The sequence below is a fragment of the Priapulus caudatus genome, unplaced genomic scaffold (assembly GCF_000485595.1).
Source record: "Priapulus caudatus unplaced genomic scaffold, Priapulus_caudatus-5.0.1 Scaffold1024, whole genome shotgun sequence".
NCBI classification, from domain to species: domain Eukaryota; kingdom Metazoa; phylum Priapulida; class Priapulimorpha; order Priapulimorphida; family Priapulidae; genus Priapulus; species Priapulus caudatus.
The window spans coordinates 44,252-65,125 of NW_014578085.1; the positions used below are offsets into that span (position 1 = coordinate 44,252).

Here is a 20,874-nt window from a genome sequence, read left to right on the forward strand (position 1 = left end):
CCCTCGATCACTGAACTACACTACGTAGTGTAGACTGGTTCGACAGTTCCACACGCTACACTAACGTCACTACGGTTGGAATGAGAGCTCACCTGAGATAGGGGTACATTGAGCAGTGTTCCGGATTTAGGGGGGTCTCCAAGGCAGGAAAAACCCGCGAAAGGGGGGTTCAGAAATTTGAGCAGTCCTGAGATAAGGGGGGGGGGGGCTTTCAAAGGGAGGGAACGAGCATATGCGTACCCTAAATAACACTGAGTGGGGGGGCCGGGCATGCCGGCCAGGTAACACATTAGTGGCAGTATTCGCAGCATGCTGAATGCAAGCAGTAAGATGTTAATTACGTTGCTGTATCAGTTGCCTCATAAATTGCGGTAATTACCATTTAAAATTTGAAGCTGCTAGTTAGCGATCATGCTGGAACAAGCCATTGTTAGATGTAGTCGTATAACTTTCTGGAAGTTTAAATTTGGTGTACAGTAACGTATATATATCTATGAGAAGGCCCGTGTCATTGTGAAAATTATTATTAGAAAATGTACACACCCAAAATGAAATTGAAAAGAGCTATTGTTATGGCAACGAAAGTGTGTAAATACATTCTTTGTTTAGACTTTTGATTTTATATATCGTGACCCTTTGTGATGTTACACTTTTGTATACACGAGGTTTTCTGTGTTTCTGTCCTTTGTATTGTATATGATTTCTGATATTATCCCAAAGGAGTGAATAATAGAGATCTCTATTATTCACTCCTGATCCTATGTGTATCGGTATATAGCTTCTAAAAATATATATATAGTTATAGTAAAGGTTGAAATCCGAATTCAGCCGCAGTTTTAAGGCCTGTGTGAGAAAATACTATGAGGGCGTTGAAGTATTGTAGTGATGCTCGTGCTTGGACACTTATCATGTTCGTAATCGATGGAAAGGTTAAGCAACAGTTTATACTATCTTATTTATCAGTGAAACTTGTAATCACATATTTATCACAATCCTAAGTGAGAGCCCCAGCGTCGTAGTGCGATGCGTGCTTGTATGAGTAAGGCTATTGCTGTCATACTAGAGGCGAATTGTAAACGTCTCTTGTGGTCGTAAGACCATGGACCATGTGCCAGGTAATATTAATTTGCTATTTATAGTAGGGTGATGGGGTGATAGCAGATCCACTCTCCACGGATTATGTTCATTAATGCCATTTTTGGCATGATATAATGATCGAGGGCAAATACTCTTCGCTAGGTATATCTCTTGCTCTTTGCTATTGATGACTGTGGTCATATGTAGGAATAAAAATTACAGGGGACGTTTAAATTCAAGTGTATTATTGGTTCCTTGACTGCTTACCTGCACCTCTTCACACAGATCGTTTAACAAGCATCTTGCTCATGGTAACCGTGTTATTTATCGTCTGTTTTATTTTGCTCGTGTAAGCGTTTGTCAAGTCATTGCACTCCACATAAATTTGTCATGTAAATTTATTGGAAACTAGCATATAATTCATTACATACATTGACGCTCCTGGTCCTTGCACACTGCATGCATGCTGCTATATGATTATAGAATTGTGTATATTAAACAAATAACGCCTAGATTTTTATTGGCAATTTTATTTTGTCCCCGATTTCATTGTGACTACCAATACTGTTGATGTATCGAGTAGGATGTCATTGATCCATGTTATTATGCTATCTTATAAACTATATGAAAATCATGTTTCTATTTTATTTTGTATAAACGTCCTAAAAACATATTTACATACAAATAATTCTAGAGTAGGGTAGTATATGGCACCCTAAAAAACAACAAGGGAAAATACGTTTACTAACCTTTGGATTTATTATGCACTAGCAGGATACCCAGCATTGCCCAGGAAATAAAGCACTGTTGGTGACCACATGGTTGAAAGAAAAATACCCCAAAAAATCTATCTGTCTGTCTAGCTATCAATTACTGTACATTTAGTAACAGCTTGAAGTAATCAGTCAGAATTACTACAATGCCGCTTTTATACTGCGTACGACTTTAGCCCGCTTCTGAAGCGGGATAACTTTAGCTCGGGATAAGTCGTTTTATACTGCTGAAGCGGGATAACTTTAGCTCGGGATGTCGTTTTATACTGCGCACGACTTTAGCCTGCTTCTGAAGCGGGAAAACTTTAGCTCGGGATAAGTTGTTTTATACTGCGAGCTAAGAGCGACTTTAGAGCGAGCTAAAGTCGAGATACCTTTTATACTGACGTTAGCTCGGGTCTGAAGCGGACCTGAACCACCTCCTGAGTGCCGCTTTTATACTGGGGTTTATCCCCCAGTATAAAAGGTCGAAACACCCTTAGCCCGAGCTAAAGTTATCCCGCTCTAGGGGGTGGTCAGGTCCGCTTCAGACCCGAGCTAACGTCAGTATAAAACGACTTATCCCGAGCTAAAGTTATCCCGCTTCAGAAGCGGGCTAAAGTCGTGCGCAGTATAAAACGACTTATCCCGAGCTAAAGTTATCCCGCTTCAGCAGTATAAAACGACTTATCCCGAGCTAAAGTTATCCCGCTTCAGAAGCGGGCTAAAGTCGTGCGCAGTATAAAAGCGGCAGAGGTGGAATAACTTTAGCTCGGACTAAGTGTCCGGACCTGAAGCGGGATAAACCCCAGTATAAAAGCGGCACAAGGTAACAGTCTGATTTTTCACATTTTTTGCCTCATTTTGTTCTCCTGCGACCTCAGATTACACCGGAGGTCAAATCCAATGTGCCCATGCTATTCAGCATCAAAGGTTACCCCTACTGAACGTCATTGGGCATTTCTATAGTGCTCCATATTGATTTGCATTGAGAACAGACAAACAGACATGTACATTCACAAATATGTATTCGATAACTCGATAAATATGAACCCAAAAGTTACATTTAATCATTCCTTTCCCTATTAAACTATCTTTTTTTCTCAAAAACCGTTAGTACCATACTTATGTATGGTACCAATGCTTTAGTTAGTATTCGAAGTCAGAATTCGAAAAGAGATTGGAAACTACAACATTCTGACAAATCTCTGGCCTCTTCCAATATGTCAATGAATGACAGTTATTTTCTGTCAGGGACATTTATGGGGTTTGGCAGTAAATCTTGTAGTGGTGGCACAGGTTTTGAAATCGCATTTCAGGTATTTTACGTTATCACGCTTTACGAGGGCAAAATCGATTTCCAGCAGGCAATATTGGTTCTAATTTCATGACAACTGACATACTCTGCATCAATATTACAATGCAGTACTTTTTACAGCAGCACCCACGTTCGTACATCCATGCACATGCGTGGCAGGTACGTTTTTTACTTACTTGTCACTTGACTACCTTTTGTCCTAAATTTAAAGATTAGGTGAACCCTGCAATGGTTTAATTACGGTTGAGAATAACTGCCGAGTCAATTTAATTCAATTCAAACTTCTTCATTTACACTTATGAATTACATTTTTAAGATACTGTAACATATTAGTTACACAAGTTAATAGACAATGCTGATAAAAACTTTCAATAAAAATATAATTAAAATGTCAAAAATAATCAATTCTGTCAATTTCCTCACAAGATAATCGGTACGACTCTACACTTTACTTGAGAAGCATATATGTACAGTAGTCTTCTAGTGATGAAAAATATATTTCATTTTTACTATAGTATACACTTGTAAACGTGTTTGGATTTGTGGCACTATAATTAGAGTCAATTTGTTTTGAGCTATGGCGTGAATGGTGTGTGGAAGTGATGAGACTGAGAGTGTGGGCGAGGTAGAACTCACTATGAATGCATATTCAAATACAAAATGTATAGAACAACACAACTATGACATATCAAACTTTATTACTCGAAACATTAACTGTACAGAGTTAATAATGAAGCACTTTAAAAGCAATTAAAATGGTGTTATAGACAGATAATAAGTAAAGGGTGGACTGGTCTACTACTTGCAATACGAATCCTTAAACACAATTTCAACCACACTTTTTTATGGTAAATTGTAAACACCTCAATCTCAAGTTTTAGTGCCAGCTACTTAAAATGACAGAAGAGTTACACAGTTGATGTTTCTATTAAGTTATAACTGCATTTTATATATTAATTATGTTTCGTGAATCAAGTAACCTAATTCTACAACTAATAGTTCATTTCAATACCAAAAGAAGACCACACACATTTACACCAATGGCACAGTTCTCACACATCTCGGAATAACTTTCTTCGCATAATAATCTTTACGTGCAGCTCATGAAAACATTTCATTTTAAAAAATTGTGAAGGTTTACATTAGGTCCCATGGGGGCCTTTGTATTATTAACGATTTCCTAAAAGTTAAAAATGACAAAAACATCTATCTGTGAAAGATACATGCTATCTGTAGTCTACTGTGAGGTTGTCTAACATAATGTTGAAAAGCGATGTGACCATTCACCGAACAGCAGCCAGTAAAACGAAGCCAATAGACAAAACAATCGGGGTTAGTGAAGATAAGCAAGCAAGCCGCCTATCCGAAACCGTCGTGGATTAGAAACCATGGACCTTGAGCTGCTCTACCTTGGCAATGCCCGTCTTCGTCAGGAACTGACATATGCTATTGCGTTGGTCTCCCTGGAGCTGGATTACCTCTCCGTATTCCGAATGGTCGACTACGGTACCATTGCATGCAAACTCCTACAAAAGCACGGTTTGATAAGTAACGCAACTCAACTTCAGGTGATCGGCTTTATTTGGCATTAACAGAAGATACACACACTGCAGTTGTTTTATGAGCAAATAAACAAGTTCCGACAAGCAATGCCAGTCCTAAGCAAACATGGCTCTGGTGTATATATTTTAGCCTGGGGTACCAATACATTAACTGGACACTACATTATTCACTGTTTACTGCACATTTTTTTATTTATCTCCTGCACTATTAAAAAAATCGAGAGAGATCAGTTTTCAAAAGGGCAGCCACTACAGTAGGGAATCAATTGTCAGAACACCTGCCTTCAGGATATCACCTACAAAACCTACCAAACAGCTTCTAGCCACTCATTTCTATTTTTGTATTCGTGCCAACTACTGTACTGAATCATATACATATATATGTCGAATGCATGGTGCGAGAAACTATGCACCATTATCCAAGGCTCGACACTAACTTTTTTTTTCAGTGGCCCGATCGGGCCACCAAAATCATTGATTTTCAATTTTTGGTGGCCCGAAAATGAAATCTGGTGGCCCAAAAAAACAAATAAATAAATAAATCTTTATTTCAATCTCATATTGTATATTATTTGAAAATTGGGCCGTCTGATGCACTTGCACAAGTCTTTAAACAAACCCCACACAATGGCACACACTGACATTGATGATTGAGGCATACATTTGAATTATCCATTCCACGGCATCAAATTTTCACCAGAATCTTGCATACCATTTTTCTACTTTCACTCATTATTTATCTAAACACGCGCGTGCACATGCTATCTATCAGTTCAGACGTTCAAGAAGATCAAAGTCACAGAGTAAAAAACAAGTAACTGTAATAAAACAACAACACATTGGCTTTTCATGTTAAAATAAAACATATACATTTAATCTCATGAAAGTTAAAATGTCTGGCAGGCTTTGAAACTGTAAAAATAAAATATTGCGCCTGTGTATGCCCGCGGTAGAATGCTGCACGTGCGTACGTACGTGTGCCCTCGCTCCGCGAATTGCTCGCTCTCTTTTGAATGAGATTAGCACGTAAGAAACAATTATTTTTATCACATAGACACTTTGAAATTTTAGTGGCCCGATCGGGCCACCAAATTTTAACTTTTGGAAATTTTGGTGGCCCGACATCAAGTTTTGGTGGCCCCGGGCCACCGGGCCACCACTAGTGTCGAGCCTTGCATTATCAGTTTATCACATAAGTACATAGCCTCAGTAGCTTTGCAGTAGTTGATTGCATTTATTATTTTTACCTTTTTGCAAGCCTTGACTAGCTTCTTTTTATCGTAGTCCTCTGAAATCCCCTGCACAGTGGTAAGGGTCTTCCGACCGTTCCGCTGCTGTATTCGAATGTGTATGAGACCCTCTTGGGCTCCAAGTTGGTCACCCTTTAATGCATCAGCAAAAGGGTCTGCAACAACAAACAATTCATACGTCAAGACTGTCGGAGGAAATTGCATTCACTTTCTCAATGTTAGCGATAAAATAGTTAAAAGGGTTTTCTATACGAATCTAACGTAAGGCAACGACGGTAAATGAAAATTTTGTTGTATCAATGAAATCTCATAAAATCCTACGAAAAACGCCACAGCAACGTAAATGGGAGTAAGTGCGTGTTTATACAGAAGTAAGCAATGGCAACGCACTACTTTCTGGGTTCAAGCTGGCCCTGCTTCCGAGCTTGAAGATGAACCCGCCACTCGGTTCCAAGCCAAGCCAGTTTGATGATTTAAGCAAGAATGACATCCGATACACAACTATGTTCAACGGCTAAACATTCAAATAGTGTACGCAGTGTTCAAAATAATGGAAAAATTTTGCTTGTCTGACGAACAAGCTACAAGATATTTTTGCTTGTCCTGATTTTATAACAGAAATATAGTAAATTGTAATACATTTAATCAAATTAAATCTTAGACCTAATATCTTACTTTATAATTTAAAACAGTTCACTAACAGTATTATCTAAAAGTTGTATCTAAAAGACGAATCGAAAATACGAAACGCCAGCGCCAGCGCTGGTAGAAAATGATGAAAAATTGCTCTAAAAAGCTGCTTGTCCAGCAGACAAGCTACTGGACAGGTCTACCTGTCCTCCGTGGAAATGGACAAGTGAGGACAAACGGATAGCCTATATTTCGAACACTGTGTACGTCACTAAGAATTTTCTGATAATAAACAGGGACTTGCTCTTTTTTACATTGCTGCAGAGTCAGAGTTTACTCCAGGGCTTTATGGGATTTCTCTGGGTAAATTATGTTTTACCCAGGTGCAAAGATGATAACTTGAACAAGTAGACACTTGTCTACACTTTAATACGAATATGGAGGCGAATTATTCCAATTTGTGCTGTGCAAGTGAAACAAAGAAAGTGTTGTTTAAATTTGGCACTCCCCCCTACTCTTTTTTCTAGTGAGTGTGTGCACAGTGCATGAATGTGGCAAGATTGTATGTTGTCGATATATTATAGTTATATAATGCATTTATAATTAAATAAAACATGCATAGTAACCACAATTATCAGCTTCTTAACACGTTCCCCGCAGATCCACGAGTCTGCTCGTGGGAACAATCAAAACGCATCCCCGCGGATCCACGAGTCAGCTCGTGGATAGATTATTGGTTTTTGTTACTCTGATTTCCAACAGATGGCAGGCACTACCTACCTAGAAATTAAACAGGGACAGTCTATATTACTCCAGTCTTACATGAACTAAAGAATACATTGCTTTACCGTTGATTCGAACGTGAAATTAGGAGTTTTGAGACTCAAGGTAGACTGCGGTAGGCCTAGAAGGCGTAGATCGAAACAAGGTTTGTTTACCGGTTTCCTAACGGTATATAATATAATAACGGTGTAGTATATAAAATTTTGAGGAATTTTTGCATGTAGAAACACAAAACAAGGTTCATACCTCACATATGTGTAAGTGTTGTCACATTTCTTACCGGGAAAAATAGTATACTCAGGGTTCTCCCTACGTTGCGCAAACGGGGCGCGCGCGCCCCGTTTGGGAAAACTCCCCCCTGTTTCAATCGTCCCGCCCCGTTTAAATTACCTCCGCCCCGATTAAATCCCAACACAATAAAAGTTTGCCAGCGCGGGAATCGATCGTCAAGAATTCCCATTCGACCAGGACACCCGGCACGTGTATTTTTACCGTGACACGCATGCACTGCAGACAATAGTCACAATACACAAGTACAAACAGCTAACCTGTCCCACACACAACACTAACTGTACACAGACTCGGCTATCTTATATATACAAGAACCCCAAATACCGTCTATGGTGTGGTGGCGATTTTACGCATTAATTAGTGGTACGGTAAAAAAAACACACCCCCCCGGACCCCGCTAGTTTTTCCACCCCCCTCCCCCTCCCCCTTCCCCTGTTTGAATTTCATCCTGGGGAGAACCCTGATACTGTCGACTGATATCATAACAAACTCGCGAAAATCCACCGGTGCGGTGGCATTTGAGACGAAAATGCACGAAATATCCGTTTTTGCCCCGTTTTCATATCAATATATTATTATGAAGGGGAACGATTTTCATACTATTTGAACGTGTAAGGGTGAGATAACACTCATGCAGAGTAAATGTGTCAGTTTGGTTAGCTTTCCTGTAAAGGAAATGTGGTAAATCAACAAGTGAAAATGCATTAAAAACGCGAAAATTCCAGCGCAGAGCGGTAGGTGCATTGTTAACACCGGCAGCGTTGCACGTGTTAAGGATACTCTCCACCCTTTTCACGGGTATTGCTCTAATGAAGATTAAACGTTTATTGACGAATGAATCGAATCAATCACTTGGTTTATTTATAGAGGAGATCAAGAGCGTATAACTATAAAGAAGGAGAGCGTACAACGGTAAAATGCTGAAACCATTTCCCCGTTTTATTTCGACGATTCTTTGCAGTATTATTGATCAGCTCAGCTGTCCTACCTTGTTAATATAAAACAAACCGCATGTCCCTACGATGCCCCTACGCTGAGATGATGAGGGGTGAAAATCTGGTATTTTCACCGAACACCGATTCGACATCAGTCAGTACTGCGATCGACTCTCGTTCTGGCGATAGCTTCGGGAAACCTCGCGTGTTTCCGTCATTCATTGACATTGACAATGAAATTTATTTTCCTTCTACTATCTTTTCTCGCATTTCCAGTCATTGACGCAGCCATTACTACACAAAAACGTCGTTATTTATCGTCATGGTGATGACCCGCCCCTTACGCTGGATGTAGTAACGATGTAGTAATAACGTATCGAGTCAGCGCTACACAGCAGCGACCGGAAGCAACATACAGTGCACAAAACGAGAGTCGATTGCAGTACTGACTGATGTCGAGTCAGTGTTCGCTCATTATCTCAGCGTAGGGGCATCGTAGGGACATGCGGTTTGTTTTATATTCATAACAAGGTAGGACAGCTGATCAATAATACTGCAAAGAATCGTCAAAATAAAACGGGAAAAGTTTATTAATTAGACTAATACTGCAACATGGTTTCAGCATTTTACCGTTGTATGCTCTCCTTCTTTATACGCTCTTGAGGAGATATATATATCTATGCTCAAGGCAAAAAATTTCCTGAAATTTCCAGCACCTAATTATGTTACCACACAAATTTTGAATTTTTATGTAAAAATGGTATTTTGGATATTTCTCAATTAACAGAAAGAGTGAGGATACAAAATTTTCGCCACATGTTAAGCACAATATGTACCAAAATAGCGCATCAGGATTTTTCGTTAAGTTTCATATTTACCGAGAAAAATGAAAAAAACTGCCTTAAATTCAAGTCGCACGTTTGAATTTAAAATTTTAGCAAATAAAGAAACATAACGCATGAAATACGGCACTTAATAACAATCCCTGATGCGCTTTTTTTACAGCAATATGTTACCATTAAAACGAGTGTAAAATTAAATTATTCCGAGTTGTAATCACAGAGAAATATCCATTTATACAATGTCATCGACTACTAAGTCAGAAATTGGAACAGAGAAATCAGCGGTTTTCTATTTTTCACAATGATCGACCGCCTGTGTGAAAAATGGGTGAACATATGTGAAATATCTACTGTTAGTACTTACTGCCACCAATAAATTGGTAAAATGTTCCATGCACCTTGAAATATTCTGAGAAATTACGAGGTACCGTAACCAACACAATTTCATGCAAAATAGCGCAAACCCGCCCATTGCCCGACGTCACTGCCAACAAGCGCGCGCGCCTTATGTAATGTTATGCCGCTGCACCTATTATATAAGAACCTCTTCAGCCTGATAAATTAAACAGGTTCTTATAATATATAAAAAAAATACCCAAAATTAGAGCAAACTGGGGCAATGCAAGTATGTGTGCTACACCATTGAAAACCAACAACATGTAGTTCCAGATAATATTAATACCTCCTCACAGGAGGATTGGATTTTCCAGGGGGTATTTTGCCTCATTTTCCAGTAAATGTTGGGGCTTGATTTTGACGATATGTCAGAGGATTGAGGGAGAGGATGGTGTGAATAATTTCTGAAACCAGGGCTCGAATTAACCGACGGCACCGACCCTATCAATCGCTGTACTGCCCCTGAAAATCCAACCCGACCGACGGCAGTGACCTGCCTTGCCCTTTTCTGTAATTGCCGTCGGTGCCTCTGTCTAGACTGGTTCGCGGCCGCACTGTTTGTCGCAGAGCGTGTACATTGTCTAGCAGAGCGTGAGGCCGGATACCAGTCTACCCTTCGGCAAAACCAATAACCGTAAACGTGGCTTGCTGCCAACCGCTGCCAGTAGACGATCGATAAATCGTGCGCCTGTATAGAACACGAATATTTAAATGCTGCACATGGACTGGGCCCGCACGCGATTCAAAGCGCGGGAAACGACGCTCGCGCAAGAATGGCCAGCTGTGATCTGTATGGTGTGTAGCTTGCTAAGTGCAATAAATTTAGAGAAATTTTAGTAGAATTCATACGAAGACACAAAGTTTTTCATAACAATGGTCTGGGTCTGGGCTAGTGAAAGTTAGGTCAGGGCTAGTAGTTTTCCTCAGTTACTAGCCCGATGGTCTGGTGAAATAAAAAGTTAACGTTGAACCCTGTTACTGTACTTCCATTAGCAGAGGTTGATGTATTAATTTGTTGTGAGTTTTCTTTTATTTTACAAAGGTGCGCCTTGGTGCCCTTCTCAAATTGTGAGAGATGCCTTTTAAAATTGCCTCGGTGCCCATCCATTTTAGAGAAAATTCAAGGCAATTTCTCACATGCCCCAAAAAAATTGCCTTGCCCCTCTCGTCACTTAATTCGAGGCCTGTCTGAAACTATACAGTATTGTATAGTACGATAATGTGCACAATATCCCCCCCCCTAAATTAAGAACCTCATTAAGAACCTCTTCAGGCTGATTTCTCACTATGTATCATATATATAAGAATCACTTCAGCCTGAAACAGAAAATCACGGGTTCTTTTATGCGGGTGTTTACTGTACTTCCTACATTGATATGTATACAATACATTGACACTCCTACGTGATGCGTTACTCTGCGTATTAAACCAAGTCGATATAAAAAAGAAAGAGAAAAAGATCACATATTTAACTACGGGTCACAACACTGGCAAATGAAACTGTAAAACGTCTGAAAATTGGCAGTACGTAAGCAAACAAAATACACCATTTGCACACAAACGCATAAATAGGAGACGCAAAATTAACATCTAAAATATGTGCTTACCAAAAGTGAAGAGGTTCTGAATTTCGGACATGCAAACTCCTAAGATGACCCTTATTAAGTTATGTGTAAACTTGATGTCGTTTTCAAGTATTCCTGCGGATGATGACAGATTTCCTACAATACCAGTAAGAAAGTTTCGAGTTATATTTCCAGCAATGGTAGAAGGGATGACGCAGTTAGTGACGTCAGAGCTGACGTTACATTGGTTTTTTTATCCCGTTCTCAGTTATAGCTTGATCTATTTTAAACAGACTACGTACATTGTGCATAATAAATATGATTGGTTACATAGACATACATTTTACAAAACTATTAAAAATTATTAGAAAATAAAACATAAACACAAAATGCTGCTCACTTGTTCCTCTAGCGGCCTAGCCATCTACGAATCGACATCGCTATGATAGGGATTTGCTTCTGATTGCTGCGACTTTAAAGCTACAACTATGGGATAGAAAAAGAAAGCTTTTGACATAATTGGTGTAAGGTGTGTACTATTGTCAACGTAAATTCTTAGTAATTAAGAATTTTATTAAATGAATGCTAAATAGAATCAGTATATAATACTATATTGTGATCTAATCTGGCATTAGTAATTGCCATTGCCATCAGTATTTCCGAATTCTAGCCTCTAGGCTAGTCGCAAAACAAAAGTAATGAAATGTCTGACGGTCTTGGTGTGACTATGGGCTCCGTGCAGTGAGCTCTTATCCGTTCTGGTATTGACTATTGTGTATTTTAATTCAATACTCCAGCCTTCGTGCTTTTCCGTTACAGAGTTGCACAGCCACCAGATCTGTTTCATTGAGCAGAGTAGCTCAGTAGGCGCTGATGGGCACTTGTGCCGTTTTAATAATAAAATTAGGGTAAATAAACACAAATTGTATTTACTGCCAAAGCCTTAATCTTTATGTATTCTCTGTCGAGTAATAATTCTACATAAATTTTGTTCCAATGCTCCTCTGCAACAGATAGTCTTACCACAAGCAGGCGATGCCAGAAACTCGTTATCTTTCTGTGAGTTTGTGCACAGTAGCGTGTGGTGGGATTGTGTTGTAGAGGAATGTTTGAATGACATATAGCTGGAATTATTAGGTGATAGAGAGTAAAAAAACATTAAAACTTTTGTAGTAAAATCAATTTGTTTATATTTACTATCATTTTATTTTTAAGACGGCCCAAGTGCCTGTCTGTGGTTGTCAGTAATTGACGTCATGTGGCTTTTCATTCAGTTTCAAGTTTTCTATTTACAATTTTATACAATTTGAAGTTCAAGTAAAGTAAAATTTATTTTCATCGGTATATAATGAACATTATTAACATAAGCTAAGAGGTTTTGCACCGATATCAAACAAGAGTAAATAGATATTGATTAAAACATGATAAAAACTGCGTAACTGCAGTGTTACTATCACATAATTGGCTGAATTGCCTTTAAAAACAATATATCAATATATCACATGTCAATTAGCGGCACATTGAGCATCTGCACCTGTACCCACCCCACGTTTCGAGTAGCCTTCACACGTTGAAGTTCTCACTCTGACGTACATGCATTTCGGCAAATCGTTCCATATTCTAGCTCCTTCATACTTTATGCTTTTCTTACCACAAGTGGCCCTTTCGAAACGTGGGGTGTGTACACGGTAATTAATACTATATCTGGACTCGTTCTTTACAACAAGATTGTGGAGGTATACAGGCCGATCTTTAGTGAGAATTTTTAAAACTTTAATGGCTATGAGCTTTTGTCTTTGTAGTTTGAGACTGACTGATTTGTTTCTTGCTAGTAAGCTGTCATAGTCACTGCTGAAGTCATTATACACAAATTTTAATGCTCTATAATTGAGCTTTTCTAGCTTTTTCTCATTTGCTTTGTCACAGAAGTGCCATATAATAGTACAAAAGTTAAAATTGGATCTGATAAAAGACGAATATATTATTTTCCTGCAACTAACAGGCAGATGCCGTCCGATACGTTTCAGTGCATTGATTTGCCTAGCCACCTTTTGACAAAGCTTTGAAATGTGCCCACCAAAGTTGAGTTTAAAATCAATGGTCACACCCAGCAATGTTACTTCATCAGTGCATTTAATATCCATCCCCCCGACAGTGAAGTGGGGGCACCGATCATAGGTTTTTTTCCCAATTGCAATGCCCTGAAACTTGGCAGGGTTTGCCTGCATTTGATTTTTGGAAAACCAATCGATCAGCACCTCCGCCTCACAGAGTAGGAGATGGTATTGTCATCTGCGTAGTTACATAAACTGGCGTCATTCATAAAATAAAATATATCATTTATAAATATGTTAAATATCAGTATGGACCTAGTATGGATCCCTACGGTATTCCTTTTTGTAGGTATAGGAAGTCACTGCAACGATTACCCACGCGTACACATTGTTTGTGATCTGTCAAATAGCTTTGTATAAAATTTACAGCACTGTTGTCCACATATGCTTTTAGCTTCTCCAAAATCAGTGCGTGAGGCAAGCAGTCATAAGAAACGAGATGTTCACCTTATTTTCACAATTGGCTGTATGTTCTTCAGCTTGGCCACCATATTTTATTCAAACTGCCTTATGAAGTAGTTTTACCAAAATAACAGTGTCCAAAATTTACAAATGGGTTAAGTTACTCACACAGTATGATATCAGCTATTAGGCACTATTCTGTAGCCAAGGCCATAATAAAAATATTGTTTATTTGCCCTCACCCGACCGACCTGCCAAAAAGGGGCCGACTCAACAAATTTTATTGATCTCTCCCATTCTTTTTTTTTTACAAATTTTATCAGTTTAAATTATATAAATCTGTAGGCAATACGTTATATGTACCAAGCAAAACAAACATTGAACATAAAAGGTATTTGCACACAAGCACACCCGAGCATGTAGACACCATGCTGAATTTGTAAAAAGACCTCCCTCAAAAAAAAAGAAAAAACCCCACCTACCTACCCAAACTTTTCACCCTGGGTCTGGTGAGGGCAAACAAATATTTTTTTAATTGTAGCCCAAACCACTGATAATGTGAAGTTGTGATTACCATACTGAAGAATGGTGAACAGGTGCTATACCTTCCCTATGCCATGAACAACCTTAAAGTAGGGTGGCAGAGTAGGTTTTATCTCCCCACTAGAGACTCATAAAAGTCTCTCCAATATCCGAACTTGTTGTTGGTGGAGATATTAAGTGTACTATCTCAGTGTCTGAAGTATCATAGGCCACTAACTACTGTGAGCGTGATAACTATTTTTTAAGTTAATTGGCGTTATCTACTGACTGAGATTTAGCAATTTAAATAATTAATCAAAGTACTTGAATATTTATATAAGATAAAATATGAAATGTAACTTGTGGTATATTACAATGAATTTACATGATTGTTTTACATAAACTTTGAGTAAAATTACAATTAATAATAATAGTGGCCTGGTAATCTTGGAGCTGATGATGATTGTATGGTCGCCGGCATGCCACTCAAGAGAGATGCTTCAAGAGAAAAATATATAATGGGAATTTAATGAAAGTTATTATTTTTTTCTTATTTGCAAAACTGCTTATGTCCATTTTGGAGAATTGAGAGAAAATGACAAAACAATTATTTGACATGTAGTTTATCAATTTAAATAATTGTTACATTGGTGAGTAATTATGAGGCATAAGTCATAAATAACAGGTTTTCAGAAATCCTTCACTATTTAATTATCTATTAGAGTTAATTAATATTTAACTGGAAAACAAGGATCTAAGCCGTTTTGAAACTAAAGTCCAATAACAAATACAATATAATTAATTGACTCACTCCATAGGAATATTTTAGTTAAAACAATTGACTAGCTTGACTGTAAATTCAATAATACAATATCTTTGTTCTGGCTATCTTTCAGGAGTTGAAATAATTAACAACTTTCAGGGGTAGAAATGAACTTTTGAACAAGGGATTGCCGTCAAAAAGAGGGAGTTTGCAGCAAAATGAGGGAGTCCGCAGTCTGAAGTTCAAAACTAAAGATATTAACAATAACGCATGTGCCTATTTTGAAGATTCATGCTGTTGCACATCTGCCAAATTTTCTTTGGACATATGCTGAAAAATACGGTAGTTTCGTGAGGCCGTTCTCTGGAACAAACTAATTAGTATAGCAGAATTTTCAGGGAGTCACACGGACATATTGCATATGTCAAATTGGGGAGTCCGACAGTAAATCAGGTCCCGAGTATTTGACTCCGGACTCTCGTTAATTTCGCACCCTGAACATTCTTCTGTTGTACATTCTACAAATGGCTTTTTTGGGTGAATGCTAACATCGCTTTCTTTGATATTTTATGTTAAATCAGGTTTTTCCATATTACCAGTTTTCGTTTTTTATTAATTAAAAAAATAGTTTTATACTGATGGGATCATGGATGTTTATCGATGTTACTGTTTGATAGCATTCATTATTGCTTGTGCTGCATTATGTAGTGATGGTGTAATGAATGTGTCTAAGGTTATTTCTGTATCTTTTTGCACATAATTTTTAATCATTAAAATAATAAAGGAGTTGTAATATTTCAGCTTTTACAATATTAATCAGTACTGCATAAATTTATGCTAAATATGAGTTTTAATCACTTTAATTATCAGGTCCCAGTCCGAAGCATGAAAATAAACTTCAAAATGCATCTTGCATTATTACGCCAAGCGAGAGGCAGCACAAGCATCGGAGTTATTCGTGAGAAACTGGCAAATTAAAAAAAAGGTTTTTAGTTATTTTTCATTAATATTTAAGCTTTCAACTTTATGTGCTGTAGATTAACAATTAGTCAACTCTAAATACTGCTAAATTTGGGTTTATTTGTGATTATAGCCATAAAAGACATTAAAAAGCTGTCAATACTGCACTTCATCGGCAGTGAAAAAAAAATTCAACAACATTATTTGTACATTTGTGACAATGTTGATAACTGTATTACCAACATTGCCAGAATTGTACAAATAATATTGTTGATTTTTTAACCTTTGGTAAAGGGTTGAATTGACATAATTATATGTGTGTTTCTAAAAGCCTGCTATAACTGTTCGGCGCCCTCCCTCAGCATATGATTTGTGTGCAGTGGTAGAAATTAACTTTTAAACACGGGAGTCCAACGGACTGGACCCCTACCCTCAAAAAGAGGGAGTTCGCAGCAAAATGAGGGAGTTCGGAGTCTTGGGTTCAAAATTAATGATATTAACAATAACGCATGTGCTTATTTTTAAAATTCATGTGGTTGCACGTCTGCCAAATTTTCTTTGGATATTAGCTGCAAAAATTTGCTAATTCCGCGAGGCTAGTTAGTATGGCAGAATTTTCAGGGAGTCACATGGACTCCTGCATATGTCAAATCAGGGAGTATTTGACTCCGGACTCCCGTTAATTTTGCACCCTGTGTGTGTTTGTGAATGTCGTCAGTGTTGGTAATTGCGAACCTAAACTCTTAAGCTGGGTTTACACTACCGAATTTATGTTGTCAAATTGGTGAATTGGACCAATTTCGCAACTATGCAACCGATAATCGTCAGTGTAAACGCAAAAGTTGCCCGAGCAACTGGCCGATAGCAACTAGTTGGGAGATTAGAACTTGTTCTATTTTCGCCACTCAATGTTGCCGAATTGCGAAATTGGTCTAACTCGCCAATTTGACAACATAAAGTCAGAAGTGTAAACCCAGCTTTACTATATATATCAAACCTTCTGCAAGTCCTAAATTTCATGCAAAATTTAAAGTAAAAAAAAATAGTAATCAAAAATAAATAAGCAAACTAAATTATAATTAACCGATAATGTTGCTGTCACTACCAACATATAATAAAATTTTCCACACATGTAGCGACAAATTAATTCCAAGTTTAAAGCCGCAATATGCGCATCCAAACGCTAATTTCTCCAGTACTAGACTAGCAAATACTTCGTGTCATGCATAATCATACTACCTTATGACAAAATAAACTCTAGTTCTTCCCATTTCACTGCACGTTGTCTTATAAAAGGTATTTGAAAATACCTCCAATGTTGTTCAAATTCTCCAATGTTGTTGACACGTTCGCGTTGCTCTGCCAAGCAACCGTACAGCGGGTGCAACCCGTAGCAACATGTGACGTCACCTAACCGATTCAGGGCTAAATTGTTTGGCAAACAATTCGGCGTTGGTGCCAGATTGCCACATTTCGCACCTCTTTCTTGTGGGTTTTAATCAAACGCGCAGTAAAATGGGAGGAACTAGAGTTTATTTTGTCATAAGGTAGTGTGATTATGCATGACTGTTGACACGAAGTATTTGCTAGTCTAGTACTGGAGAAATTAGAGTTTGGATGCGCATATTGCGGCTTTAAGTTGTGAATAAGACAGTAAAGAATTTCTTGCAGTGTCGCGTAGACTGTGCTTTGTGTGAAGATGCTGATTGGTATGTATATTGGGAGTGCTTCCATGTGCTAATGTTATTTCAGTTAAATTTAAACTCTTTCCTCGCCAGGTCTCAGATACATGTGACTTTAGACTCATATAGACTGAGCAGCATTGAACTTTGAACTCTGATTCCCGTACGTGGTAACGGGAGCTACCACTGGCGAGCCTGGTTGCCCAGAAAGGAACCTTCCTACCAACTGAAGGAGGACTGAGTAACTGACCTGTTAGACCCTGAATGACTGATTGAATCATTCATTCATTAGCTATGGCTGAAGAATATGACCCAGCTTTTCCTACTGAGTAAGTACATATAGGGCATTTATAAATGCGTGTAAGTAATTAGTACTGTTATTGGTATGCTTACTGTAGGTCCAATTATCATTTTAAGTATGTTAGAGCACTAGAAGTATTGCAATTTCTCTGCACTTACTGTTTTTGTTTCTTTTGAGAGGCTAAATATATATATATGTATCTTATAAAATCACTAGATGTAGGCTAATCCCATTCCAGAATATAAATGGCAAATGTGTGGTCGTATTTTGTTACAATTTGCAGAAGTTAGATAGATTCCTAATGAAGAGGGAAATGTTCTCAAATATGCATGCAGACAATCGATGCATGTATTGGCAAATAGTGGTCGAGGCAATTTTGTAGTGACGATTTTGAAGATCTTGGTGTGACTGTCACCATAAAGCTATCATAGTATGTATGATACTTGGTTATACAGTCTTGCACCAGAGAGCTCTTATTATCTACAAACAGAATCAAATAAGAAAATAGCATTTAAAATTTGGCTAGTCGTTTAAACTCTTAGTTCAACTCTATTTTGCTGTGCAGTCATTTCTTATTAAAGTAAACATTAAATTGACTACGTCACGAATTTTCTACATGGTAGAACTAAAGGGACTAAGCGTATCGTCAAATTCTTACCTGATAATATTGTTTCTCAACTAGTTAAAAATCCAAAAAACCTGGTCGATTTGATATTAGTGTTCCTGACATTAATTGCTTGCTATGGGCTATGTATGCGCCACAAGTGTATGTTCACATCGAACAATATAGTAAAATAAGAAGTATAATGCAGCAATTTAACCATAAAAAGTGAACAGAATTACTTATATTTTGTGAAAAAGTGGAAATTTATTTTTTATTTTTTACTGTTTACGGTGACGTAATCACTTTAATGCTTAAGATCCTGTAAGATGTAATTGCACATTCAACTTTACCAGGGACATGAAATCTGTTGATGCAGGAAGGCGATCAACGTTTTAATAGTATGCTGCTGACTGTTAAAAGGATCATCTCACAAATAAATCGAGAAATGAATAAATTTAGACAAATTTAGTCTCACCTATCAGCGTACATAATTATGGTTAGTTCAGCATAAAAATTATATTGAGTTTCTGCTGTTATAGGCTATAAAACAGTAAATGGACAGCAACTGTGTGATTGCTGTCTTGAGATTAGTGATTGTATAAATTTCAAACGATCCCACTTGGTGTTATTCAAGGAGTATCGGTAAGTATCAGAACAGTTGAGAAAATATGAAAACCGTTGGTAAAAACATGAAATCCTCGCTTTACAGTATTGTGTTCTCATATTTTATCAGCCGTTTCAGTACTTATCATTGTTCCTTGCTCAATAAGCAAGTGGCTATAGCAAAGTTTCTCTATTGTTATACCACCAAAATATCAGTAACAAATTCTTATTAACTTTTGATATCTATGTTGATGTCACAGGACTTACAGAAGAGTGCCAGGGACTACCACTGGATAGATCATTTAAGTAGCCACAGTAATAATGCCAAATTTATTGTTTACCTACAATACCTGTAGATTTAGTAGTAAATGTCACTATATAAACATGATAGAAGCTGGTGGAGTGACGGACAAATACAGACATTGGCAAGTTGGAGGATTCTAAGCGAAAAATCAGTGAATGGAGAAATTATCTAGAGTAAAACTTAATGGACAATTTCATAGGATTCTAAGAGAAAAAAGCAGTGGATGGAGAAATTACCTAGGGTAAAACTTAATTGACAATTTCATAGTGCACACAAACAGATGCACTTTTGTTTCTGGCACCACTTTCGAATGCATTTTGTTAATCGTAGTCCACGGTAGATTTCTGTTCATTTTTGCCTTTATACCTTGTAACTGCATAAATGATTAGTAATTTTCAGGCTGATTTAACTAGCAATATATGTTAACAGGTAAGACTGTATTTTACTGCAGTTTTTCTTATTCCTATTCTGCTCCTAATGAATTCACAATGGCCATTCTCAATATTCTGTGTTTACAGAAACTTTACAGTCTACATATGGAAAATACAGTGTGTGTTGTATGTGCACACGTTTTGACTTGCTTCTCTATCCAGATGTTGTTCATGTGGCATTGAAAGGTCATTCTTACAATGACGAAGTGGCAGCAATATTGGGTGCCTTCAAGTTTTCTTAGCCTGTTTTCAAGTTTCTCGCAGGATGGGGGATAATAGGATGGGGGAAAATCTAAAGAGTATGGAGGTTGGATGGCGATGGCCAAAGCTTCTTGCAATTGTTTTATGCACCGATGAGCACTTAGGGGATTAGCAAAATCTGTGAGTTTTCAAATCCATTACTCTGACATGTAGTTATGTAGACTAGTATGTAGCTGCGAGTTACAGTGGTGTCTCTTGAGTCTTAGTAAGGTAAATTTCTCAATTCAGCGCACAGTTTAGTGCACAGGGCTGGTCAACTCTTCTGTAAGCACCGTCTCTGCAGGATCTCATACAGTATTTAGCTTCGTATGCCAGACATCTCGATACCAATAAGGCATTTGTTGATGAATTATGTCATAGGTGTCATATGACTGGCTCATGATTCTTGTGTGATTATCTCTTGGTATATAGACTGGATTCTCAGCAAGAGCACACCATGGATTCATGGAAGGAGATAATGTATGTGCGACACAGATGGGTGGGTGTAAGACTAAGTGAGACAGATATATTATATATATATATACAT

General features: G+C 37.8%; 2 protein-coding genes and 1 long non-coding RNA gene across 7 annotated transcripts in view; 1 reads left to right on the forward strand and 2 right to left on the reverse strand.

Annotated features, from left to right (window-relative positions):
* Positions 1 to 3,826: 3,826 nt before the first annotated feature.
* Positions 3,827 to 11,626, reverse strand: LOC106815024 (eukaryotic translation initiation factor 1-like). The gene is made up of 3 exons (XM_014819444.1): positions 11,444 to 11,626; positions 5,957 to 6,114; positions 3,827 to 4,673 (listed from the first exon to the last, which is right to left on the reverse strand). Exons 1-3 carry the CDS (start codon positions 11,472 to 11,474, stop codon positions 4,527 to 4,529), a joined length of 336 nt encoding a protein of 111 aa, XP_014674930.1. The 5' UTR covers positions 11,475 to 11,626; the 3' UTR covers positions 3,827 to 4,526.
* A 203-nt stretch (positions 11,627 to 11,829) lies between these two features.
* LOC106815018 overlaps positions 11,830 to 20,874 on the forward strand; it is a 37,129-nt gene continuing 28,084 nt past the window's right edge. Inside the window, exons 1-4 of one of the 5 annotated variants that reach the window (XM_014819429.1) lie at positions 11,830 to 11,930; positions 16,073 to 16,187; positions 17,941 to 18,173; positions 20,760 to 20,807. In XM_014819429.1, the coding sequence (XP_014674915.1) occupies positions 18,139 to 18,173; positions 20,760 to 20,807 (83 nt within the window). In that variant the 5' untranslated portion in view covers positions 11,830 to 11,930; positions 16,073 to 16,187; positions 17,941 to 18,138. Of the gene's footprint in view, positions 11,931 to 16,072; positions 16,188 to 17,940; positions 18,174 to 20,366; positions 20,469 to 20,759; positions 20,808 to 20,874 lie in introns of those variants that run through there. The other 4 variants (XM_014819430.1, XM_014819432.1, XM_014819431.1 and 1 more) reach the window with 4 other exon arrangements.
* LOC106815022 overlaps positions 12,831 to 20,874 on the reverse strand; it is an 11,226-nt gene continuing 3,182 nt past the window's right edge. The window contains exons 2-3 of the long non-coding RNA XR_001394688.1: positions 18,068 to 18,070; positions 12,831 to 12,935 (exon numbers count right to left, since the gene is read on the reverse strand). This is a non-coding gene — a long non-coding RNA (uncharacterized LOC106815022). The remainder of the gene's footprint in view (positions 12,936 to 18,067; positions 18,071 to 20,874) is intronic.

Coding starts and splice junctions, on each gene's coding strand:
- LOC106815024 (XM_014819444.1), bottom strand. CDS start 11,474: ATGTCCGAAATTCAGAACCTCTTCACTTTTG. Junction 6,115..11,443: donor TCAGAACCTCTTCACTTTTG/GTAAGCACATAT, acceptor TTGTTGTTGCAG/ACCCTTTTGCTGATGCATTA. Junction 4,674..5,956: donor TAGTCAAGGCTTGCAAAAAG/GTAAAAATAATA, acceptor GTGCTTTTGTAG/GAGTTTGCATGCAATGGTAC.